We start from the raw sequence: 10,291 nt of genomic DNA, 5'->3' as shown, positions 1-10,291 counted from the left end.
GCAGAAGACCAAGTTCCTTCCGATCTCTTGGAGGAGCGGCACCTTGAGATGTTGAAATATGTGGAATTTGCAGGAATGACCAGTAGAATAAGAAATCAAGATGAAATAAAGGTTTAAGGAGGACAGGATTATATATATATAATAGCAAAAAGCAAATATATATATATATATATATATTACATGAAAAACTATAATAAACAATTAATTATAACAATTAACTTAGCAGGTTGCTAGTAACTTCAGCAGTGTAAGTAAGAACAAGAGATAAAGAGTAAAAGACAAAGGATTGGAAAACTAAGATGTGGGAGGGAGTGGATTATAAAATGAGCCATGGAAGGAGAGGAAGGGAAGTCCAATAATGTTTGTATCTTTGAAAGTAATAGAAGAAGTTACAGTTTTGAAATGCAAATACATAAAATAGGTGTGTGGGGAGGTGTTGGTTATTTTGCAGATTAGTTGGGCTGCAGAAGGCGTGATGGGGAGACCACACATTCAAGAAACGCAACAGTATCTTTCGCTTGGTTTAATAACAAAAACAAAAACTCCTTTTACACTAAATTACATTATATCAATAAGTGTGACCCATCCACCAGGGTGCCGAGAGAGCCACATGCTGCTCTTTATATACTATACCCAACAACTTAATTAACACAACTTAACAACACCTGCTGTTCTGCTTCGCAGCTGTAAAACTAGGTTGTGTTATTTGCTCTGGCCTTTAAAGAAATACACATCTTGTGAAACAATAATGAACCTTATATTTAAAGAAACCATTCAACAGGGAGAAGCGGGGATGGGCGGGCGAGCGGGCTTTAGCATCTTTGTGCTTTGCAGGGTTTTTGGAAATGAGGCCCCTGTACTTATGCGCCTGCCCCCTCATGTTTTTATAACATTTCTGACTAGCAACTGTTGGAAAGCTGTTGTTTGGTTGCTCGGATCCTGCCTGGCCACTGTGAGAACACGATGCGGAGCTGGAGGAGCCATTCAGAACTGAACATGAGCCAAGAGCTCTTCTGCGCCCGATCCCGCAGGTGGTTCTTATGTTCTTGCCATTCACGGTGGCAGCGATGCTTCTGGATCCCATGTGCTGGGAAGCGCAGCTGAAGAGCTCGGATCCTGCTCCGGGTTTTCGCATAAGAGGCAACAGGCGGGGCCCCTTCTGCCTCCAGCTCTCTCCCCTAGTTTTAGGGGACGAGGCAGGCACTCCTTTCCCGGAGCAAGTCCGAGCTTCGCCCCAGAAATTCCTCCGTTGCGCAACCTTGCGCGCTTCCGGGGAGGCGACAGAGTCCGTTTTCTCCTCCCGCTGCTGCGCTTCCCTTGCTGCGCTCAGTGCGCAACGGCTGCCATCCCGAAAGCAGCACCAGCCCCGACTGCGCGCATCCAGCTGGAAAGGCCGTCGGACAAAGAGGTGCTGGGGGACTGGACAGGGCGGGGCGATTTGCTGGAAGTTGGCCCCTTTGCTTGATATGGGGGGGGGGCATTTATTTTTATTTTTTTTTAAAGTTGCGTAGGGGTCTCACTCCCGTTATTTGGGGAGCGCGGCTTATTTATCCCCCCCCCAAGATGTGGGACGCCTGGGGTCTCTCTTCAAGGCGCCGGGCGCAGAAGGCGGCTCCCCTCCATCTCCCTAGCTCTGTGCCTGACCAAGGGGGGGTTGGGGGGGGGTTTCCAGGGCTGCTGCAAACGGCTTCGAAGCCACCTCGCTGCAGGAAGCAAAAACTTCCTTGAGTCAAAGGGGTTTTCCAGAATCTGGACTCTGCCCTTCCTCCGCTAGGGCTCTCTGGACAGGGGCCAGGTCTCCGCCCGGGGAGCGAAGAGCTCTCGCACCCGGCCCCCATTTAAGCCCCAAGGGAGCAGCCTGCGGGAGGGGGGGGTCTGCCCATGGGTGCAGCGGGGGGGGCAGCTGCCCCCCATCAAGTAAATCCATACAAATACTGTACTGTACTTGGCTAACTGAGGTTCTGCACCCCTAACATAAAGCCTGCCCTCCAGCATCAATCGTGGCTGCATTCATGGGTCTGCCCCCCAACATTTTAAGCTGAGCGCCGCTTCCTTCGCCCCTCCAGACTGGGGCCACCCAGCACCTAAAGACGCTCCCCTCCCTCAGGTGGCCGGAAGGGGGACCCTGGCCTGGCTCCACGAATCTCCCCCCTCCACGGAGCAGGCTGACCTGACAGTGCTCCGTGCAATAGAGAAGCCTGGAGCTGGAAGGGATCCCCAAGGGACATCTAGTCCAGCCCCTTGCAGTGCAGAAATCGCCAAACCTACAGGAGCTGATTTGTCTCCACCTTTCTCTCTGGTTCAAGGCGCCCCCTTCCCGCCATCACCTTTGTGCTGCAAAATTCTCCTTGCTTATCGCCCGCACCCCAACTACTTATTCCCCCCTCCTCCTTCATGAATTTGCCCAGTCCTCTTTCAAGCCATCCAGGTTGGTGGCCATCTCTGCCTCCTGTGGCAGGGAGTTCCGCAGTTTCATTGCACAGGAGGATTCTATTTGATTTGCCCTGAATCTTCCCATATTTGGCTTCCTGGGATGTCCTCACAGTGTTAGGAGAGAGGGAGGGAGACCCCTCTCTCTCCTCTTTCAGGCTCCCTCCAGGCAGACCCTGCCCTCTTCTCCTCCCTGAGCCCCCCCCGCCACAATTGTCTCTCTTCTCCCCCCCCCCAGGTGCATCTTGTGGTTCCCAAGGAGGCGTCATGGCCAGCAGCAGCAGCATCGTGAATGTGTCTGGGGCGGAGGGCGCAGAGAAGACGGTGATCCACGTCAACATCACCCAGGAGTCCTCCCTGGGGTCCCTCCTCAAGGCCCTGGCAGCCTGTAGGAAGACCCCCAAGCCTCGCCCTAAGGACCCCCAGGGCCCCTCCGCCCCTCCAAAAAAGGCTGGGTGCAATGCGGAGCAGAAAGTGCTGGGGGTAAGGGCCAGCTGTGGGGTGGGGGGGGAAGGAGTGGAGGGGCCCCAGGCTGTGAGGATGAGCAGGAAAGAGAGAAGGGTCTCTCAAGGGCCATCTAGCCCACACACCCACCCCGTGATGCAGGAAGGGGGCAGCTGAGCCTGAAGTGAAGGTGGGAAGTCTGCAGGTGGAGATCAGCAAAATCCTTCTCTTGCAGGAAGTTGCTGCCCTGAGGCCAGAAGGGAGGCAGCTCTGGGGCTTGGGGAGCATTTTCAGAGCTGGAGGGAGTGGGACACATGCACACTGCTGGAAATAATAATAATAATAAAATAAATTTTATTTATACCTCGCCCTCCCTGGCCAGAGCCGGGCTCAGGGCGGCTAACGCCAATAAAATAAAATCACAGTAAAACATAATAGGGGGAAAAGAGAGGGAGAAAAAAACCAAACCAATTTAAAATACAGGTTAAAATGCAATTTAAAATGCAGCCTCATTTAAAAATAGCTGATAAATCAAGACCATAAGGGGAGAAAAACATAAGGGTCAGACTGAGTCCAAACCAAAGGCCAGGCGGAACAGCTCTGTCTTGCAGGCCCTGCGGAAAGATGTCAAGTCCTGCAGGGCCCTGGTCCCTTGAGTGTCTGAGTGCTGGCTGCATGGAACTCTGTGCATGCCCAGAGACAGCCCCTCCTGGCCTGGCAGTTCTGAGAGGCACTTGAGTTGCTCTGTGGGGGTTGACTTGTGGGGCACAGCATGTGCTGGATCCTGTCCCTCATTTGTCAGCCAGCCTCGTCTCTCTTGCTTTGCAGGGGACACAGATCCTGCTTGGACTGCTCACCATCGCCATTGGGTGTGTCCTGAGCCTTGGACAAGGGGTTGACGATTATGGCTATTGGATATTCCGACCACTCTGGAATGGAGCTCCTTTCTGGTCGGGGGGCGTGGTGAGTCCTGTGGGGCTGAGAGGAGGCGCCGCTCCTCTGGAAGGGTGGGGTGGAGGTCGCCTTGGAGGCATCTGTTGGCCCTAAAAGAGCCTGCCTGGAGAAAAGGCGAGAGAGAGACAGGACTTTGTCAAATGATGCACAGCCTGGAGAAAGGGAACAGAGGAAGCTTTTCTCCCTCCTAATGCGAGAAGTGGGCACCCACGGAGGCTGAATGTCGGAAGATTCAGGACAGATCGAAGAAAGTCCTTCTCCACACAGCAAGTGAAGTTAAACTATGGAACTCACTTCCTCAGTAGGCAGCGATGGGCCCCATCTTGGACGGCTTTCAGTGGAGATGGACAGATCCATTGAGGAGGAGAGGACTATGGATGACGATGAGCTGAGATGGCTCTGCTCTGCCTCCACCGTTCTGAAGACCAGTCCTCTTTTGTGGCCATCCCAGTTGGCGGCCGTCGCTGCCTCCAGTGGCAGGGAGTTCCATCGTTGAACTCTGCCTGAAGGATTTTCTTTGATCTGTCCTGAATCTTCCAAGCTTCCTTGGAGGACCAGGAGTTCTGGTGCCACAAGAGAGGGGACAAGATGTTTTCTCTGTCCTCTTCCTCCATGCCATCATAAATGTTCATAAATGTCTACCAAGTCACTTCAAACTCGCCTTTTCTCTAAACTTAAAAGCCCCCAATGCTGCCGCCTTTCCTCACTGGGGAGTCACTCCACCTGACTGGAAGTTTGGGCTGCCTTTACCTGAGCAGCCCAGGCAGCAGGTCCAGCCCACTTCCCCCAGGCTCAGGTGAGAGGCCAGGTGTTGTGTTTGCGGCCGTGGGGGGGTGTCATTCTGGGCTGCGGAGCCATTGCAGGTGAAGGAGCACACCTGGCGTTGGACGGAGAGCAACCTCAAGGCCTCCGAATGGCGGTCGCTGGGGAAGGTGGGCAGGAGAGGAGGGGATGCCTGATTCTTCCCAGTTCCTCATTGGCAAGAAAGGGCAGGAAGCAGATGGTTTGGGCCGGTGGAGATATCGCAGAATCCTAGAGCAGTGTTTCCCAACCGGTGTTCCGCGGCACACTAGTGTGCCGCCGAACGTTGCCTTGTGTTCCGTGGGAGGGAGACGGGCGAGTTGGGCGGCGAGAGGCGGGGCGGCGGCGGCGAGCACACGCGGGGCGGCGAGCGAGCGAGCTCCCACATCCCATCGCCGCTCGCTTCGGCCGGCCTACTGGAGGAAGGCGCGAAAACCCGGCGGGCTTTTGGGTGGGCACCAAGCAAGAAAGGCGGGAGGGCTCTGGTCCCTCCCCTCCCGACGGGGCTCCCGCACGCACCTTTCTGCGCCGCCGCGTCCCGCCTGAGCAGCAACAGGAGGAGGAGGAGGGAGGCCAGCGCCGGCCGGGTCCCCCGGGGGAGCGGGCGCTCCGGGCTGCTCACCATACCCCGCGTCTCGGGCGCAGCAGCCGGCAGTCCGAATGCATCCCGAGCCGCGCTGCTCTCGCCTTGCCTCCTCCTTCGCGCCTCCTCCCGGCTCGTGCGCCGTCCCCGCGCGGATCCGTCCAGCCTCCGGCCGCCGCCGCCCCCTCCTCTTCCTCTCCTTCCCCCACCCACCAACCCGCACGGCGCGCTCCCACCGCCCCCGATGGGCGCAACCAGTTCCGGGTCCGCTGCAGCCGCCCCTTCCCCGCCTCCGGCAGCTGAAAGTCCCCCCCCCGCTCCCTGCCCACCTCCCGGAGTTGAGGCGCCCTCTTTCGTTGCTTCGCGGGGAGAAGGCGGGAAGGGGGGAAACGCGCGCGCGCAAACACAAACAGAGCAACAAAGAGTCCTCGGGGTACTCGGAGGCCAAGGGGCGCGTTGTGGCCAAAGGCCTTCGTGGACTCTGCCCAGGAGCCCCCTCGGTTGGGCGGGTGGTGTTAGAGCGAAGCTTGTGGGAATGGCTGAAATGCAAGGCGTGGGGGAAGGGGGGGCCAGGTCGTTCCCCACCGGGGAGGGGAGAACGTCCTCCAAGTTAGTGGTAATTGACTCCAAGGTGATGGAAGGGCGCCCTTCACACGCGCTCAAAAACAGTTTCTGCTCAGGCGAGGTTCCCTGAGCGTGGAAATGGGCTTTGGGGCTGTCGGCATCCTTCAGGGGTCGAGATGCCAGCTGGCTAGGCCCCAGCTGTATCATGCCCTTCCTTTTTGCCGATCCAAAGTGCTGGCAGGGTGGCCAACACTTAACGTGTGAACCCGAGTCCGACACGGGCCCCGACCCGCTTTTACATCACTCCTCTTGTTGTGCATTGCAAGGAAAAGCCCGATGAAAATGCGCCTAATACCAAGTACTTTTGCGGGGAGTGGGGGGTGTCCTGATCTTTGCAGCAACAAAACATGCACACATCCCTCTACAGGCCGCTTTGTGGAAGATTCACTTCTTCGGCTGCTTGTCAAAATAATGTAACCTGACTGCTAATGCAACTGTTACTTTTCGTGGCCATATACCTACACGGTTAAGGTCTTTGGGAGAGCACACTGTAAATAGAAACTTACACTTTCGTGCGTCCCTCCCGGCGCGACGCTGCGCGCTGACATCACGGGGCTGTAATGGTGGTGTGCCGCGAGATTTTTTTCATCAAACAAGTGTGCCTTTGCCCCAAAAAGGTTGGGAAACACTGTCCTAGAGAATTTATTTATTTATTTATTTATTTATTTATTTATTTATTATATGTTGATTTATATCCCCTCAAGGCGGCTCACAGCTAAAAATAAGAATGGCTAAAAACAGAGAAAAAGCAATGACTAGAAAACAATCAAACATTGACAGAATAAAACTGTATACATATATGAAATCTATTTAAGCCAATAAGGACCCTGGGGGTCATCTCTGTGGACCCCTGACCTTGGTGTTTCTCCCCAGCTCTTCGTGGCCGGTGTCCTCTCCGTTGTGGGCGACAGACGTGGTGGCTGCTGGGTAAGTGAGCGGGGTGGGGGCTGCTCTTCCAGCGCAGGCAGGGGAGGGGGCTGCTGGGCCTGGGGCTGCTGCCCCCTTCCTCACGGCTGGGCCTCACTCTCCCTTCCCAGGTCCACCTGGCCACCTTTTCCCACCTGGCCAGCGTTGTCGCCTGCTCCGTGGCCCTGGCAGTCGGTGAGGCAGACTTGCCCCCCCTCAAGTACGATTCCTACTACTCTGAGGAATTGTGCAGGAACTCCCAGTACAGGGACCCCTATGACCAGCCATGGGAGACAGCTGCCCCCATCCCTGCGGACAATGGCAGGGTCCAGCGGTGTGAGGAGATGATCCAGAATCTCTGGGTGAGTTGTCTGGCTCATGGTGAGGGGTAGACAGTGTGGCTTAGTGGTCAGAGTGCCACACTGGGACCTGCGAGAGTCTTCCCTCTCGCTGCCGTGACCTGGGGCCAGTCGCTGCCTTCCCTCTGCCTCTCCTCCCTTCCTCGCAGGGCTGTTGGGGGGACTGAATGGGGAGGGGGAGAAGAAGAGGAGGTGGGATAAAAAGGCAGTGAGTCTGTGCATCCAAGTAGCCGTGAGGAGCATGGACACGGAAGTGAGGAGGGGAGAATCTACTGGATTCCTGGCATGATAGATCTCCTGTTTCCAGACCTTGGTTGCAATCCATGCAATGGGTGGGGGCTTCCTGTATGTCTTGAGCTGCTCCCTGAGGGTGGGGGTGGTGTCACCCCTCTAGACCCCAAGGGAGCAGTTGCTGTTGTGGGGAGGGGGGAATGTTGCCAGGCTTCATCCTCACTCATCTCTCTGCTTCCCCACACCCATCCAGAAAATTGCTGCTGGACTCAGGATCCTGCTGTTAGTCCTTTGCATCGGGGCTCTGGTGATCGCCGTCTTCTGCCTGGGCAACGGTCTCCGCCGGCTCTGTTGCTCCTTCCTGGTACTTGCACTGGGGGGGGGGGACAGTGGGTGGGAGAGAGGAGTGCTGGGCCCAAACAGACAGGTCCTGATCCATGACGCTCTTGGTGCTCGATTGTGGGGAGAGGTCCAAAGTAGAAGTACTGGTAGACTCTCCTTCCTGGGAGGTCAATAATAATAATAATAAATTTATTTATACCCCGCCCATCTGGCTGGGTCTCCCCAGCCACCCTGGGTGACGTCCAACCAAGTATTAACATACAGTGGTCTGTTAGACATTAAAAGTTTTCCTAAACAGGGCTGCCTTCAGATGTCTTCTAAAAGTCTGGTAGTTGTTCTTCTCTTTGACATCTGGTGGGAGGGTGTTCCACAGGGCAGGTGCCACCACCGAGAAGGCCCTCTGCCCGGTTCCCTGTAACTTAGCTTCTCGCAATGAGGGAACTGCCAGAAGGCCCTCGGAGCTGGACCTCAGTGTCCGGGCTGGACGATGGGGGTGGAGACGCTCCTTCAGCAGAGGGTGGGGGCCCCCTGCCAGGGATCCTTCAGCTGTGATCCGTGCATTGCAGGGGGACGACGACTGGATGGCCCATAGGGCCCCTTCCAACTCAGCCCTGTCCCCCAAATTGTTTAGGGCCCTCAAAACCTGTGCCTGGCTGTGGGCAGGTGGGGGCGCTCCCTGCCCTCCATCCCAGCCACTGTGCTCTGCTTGGCACCAGCTGCAGCTTCTGGGCAGCTTTGGGGTATCAGGAACTGCAGGAGCCCGACTGGGATGTGTCCAGTGCATGGCCTGGCCCTTCTGCCATGGCTGACCTGCAGCTGACCAGGGTCTTCAAAGGTCCCCTCTCATCACACTTTCTCTGCACGTAGATACTTGTGTGAAGGCACCTCAGCAAACGCTTTCCACTTGTTTAGCAGAGCTGCTGGGAAGCAGCGAAACAGCAACTTGAGTTAGTTTAGAGATGAAAACACTCAGCGTCAGTCTTTTCCTCAAACTGCCCTTTCTCCCACCTTCCAGGGTTGCTGTGAGAACTACAGCCCCCTTGAGGACCCTGAAGTGCCCCCTCCGTATGAGGAGCCGGCCAAGGAGGAGAACGTCGCCTGAGCCATGGGGCAGAAGGAGCCGATGCCTGCCTCTTGCCCCTTCCTCTTGCCCCCTTGCTTCCCTGGGTGGAGGGACCTTGTCCTGACGAGCGGGGTGCCCTTATCACCTGGAGCCCCCACCTGATCCCAGGACTCAGCTGCTGAAACTCTGGCTGTCTCGCAGCTGCCCTTTCTTTCTCTCTGCATATCTACTCATTCCAGCCTCTTCCGCAGTTGGGGCTAGAAGTCACCTGCTAGAAAAACACAAAGCAGGGGGAAGCCCCCCCCCCCCAGTCAAGGGGAGGGGCAGGCAGGCAGAGTCCTCTTCTGCCGCTTCCAGCAGAAATCCAGAGCCACACATGCCTTCCCTCCATCCTGGCTGCAGTTGGGCTCTGAGCTGCCACTTCTGACCTTCCCCGGAAAGGGCTTCCCCGCCCGGTCCTTTGCCACTTCTTGATATTACTTGTTCAAACTTCTTCTTCTTCCACAAGCCCCTGGTTTCCAGGGGGTGACAGATGCTGCCTCTCTGCCTGCCGTTTGATTTGTAACCAATATATTCTCTAATAAAAAGATTTATCTCTTCTCTTGGGAGTTTTGTTCATTTGCTTCCAGTCCCTTTTCCAGGAATGCCAGAGGTGGCTCTTTTCGCAGCTGCTGGCTCGGCCGTAAGAACCTGAGAAGAGCCTCCTGAATCGGGCCAAAAGGGGCCCACCTAGTCCAGCAGGGGCCACACAGGGGCCCATTGTGGGAAAGGCGCAAGCAGGACATGAGCACAACAGTAGTACACCATCTGTGGAGCTTGCTGCCACTGCAATGGCTTTCAAAGAGGATTGGACAAATTCCTGACAGAGGTGAAGGCAGTCTAGGGCTGGATGCCTTGGAGTGCCGCCTCTGTGTCCATTCTTACATGCAGCGTGGCGCCAGTGCCAAGGGGCACATCCTTTGGCCTTCCTCCTGGGTGGGGCAGGTGTGTGTCTTTCTGTTGCTTTGCCTGCCTGGATGGGGCTCCGGGGTCTCTTTCCTCCTCTGGCCCAGAAGGAGGAGGAGAAAGAGGAGGCTCCTGGCTGGCCGGTGTTCTCTGTGTGTGCTCAGAGGCACACACTTTGTGGAGAACTGAGGGAGCCTCTTGCCTTGCATGGGGAGGATGGGCTGAGGAGCCCCCCCCCCAGACAGGGGCAGTCCACAACACGGATTGCCTGGCAGGACGTGGAGTGGGGATGAAGCCCCCCAACAGCCCCCTGGCTGCTGCTGCCTCCTTGCCAGGGCTTTCTGGACTCCTAAATTATGTTGTTACAAAAGCAGTGTGCCTGCCCCTCTCTCTGCCGAGTGGTGGCAAGAGCCCAAGGGGTCCCAGGCACACACGCAGGGTCTGTGTCCCTTTGGAGAATGGAAGACATGGCGGAGACTGCCTTGCTTTAAGAAATATGGTTTATTCACCTAATTACACCTTCAGCCCAAGAAGGATCTCAGCTCTCTCACCACCTGCTCCTTCCGGTGCGCCCGCCCCCCCTGCACCCCCCACACTACGCCACTGCTC

The 10,291-nt window shown here is 56.2% G+C and overlaps 1 protein-coding gene across 1 annotated transcript; it reads left to right on the top strand.

Annotated features, from left to right (window-relative positions):
* Window positions 1-1,272: 1,272 nt before the first annotated feature.
* LOC309515628 (uncharacterized protein) lies at window positions 1,273-9,337 on the top strand. Its single transcript, XM_082193602.1, has 7 exons — window positions 1,273-1,408; window positions 2,669-2,913; window positions 3,703-3,837; window positions 6,710-6,763; window positions 6,874-7,104; window positions 7,586-7,696; window positions 8,690-9,337. The coding sequence occupies exons 2-7, from the start codon at window positions 2,698-2,700 to the stop codon at window positions 8,774-8,776; spliced, it is 834 nt and encodes a 277-aa protein (XP_082049728.1). The 5' UTR covers window positions 1,273-1,408; window positions 2,669-2,697; the 3' UTR covers window positions 8,777-9,337.
* Window positions 9,338-10,291: the final 954 nt, after the last annotated feature.

This window comes from Podarcis vaucheri, assembly GCF_965113315.1.
Source record: "Podarcis vaucheri genome assembly, chromosome: 12".
NCBI lineage: Eukaryota > Metazoa > Chordata > Lepidosauria > Squamata > Lacertidae > Podarcis > Podarcis vaucheri.
This window is presented reverse-complemented; position numbering and strand designations above follow the sequence as displayed.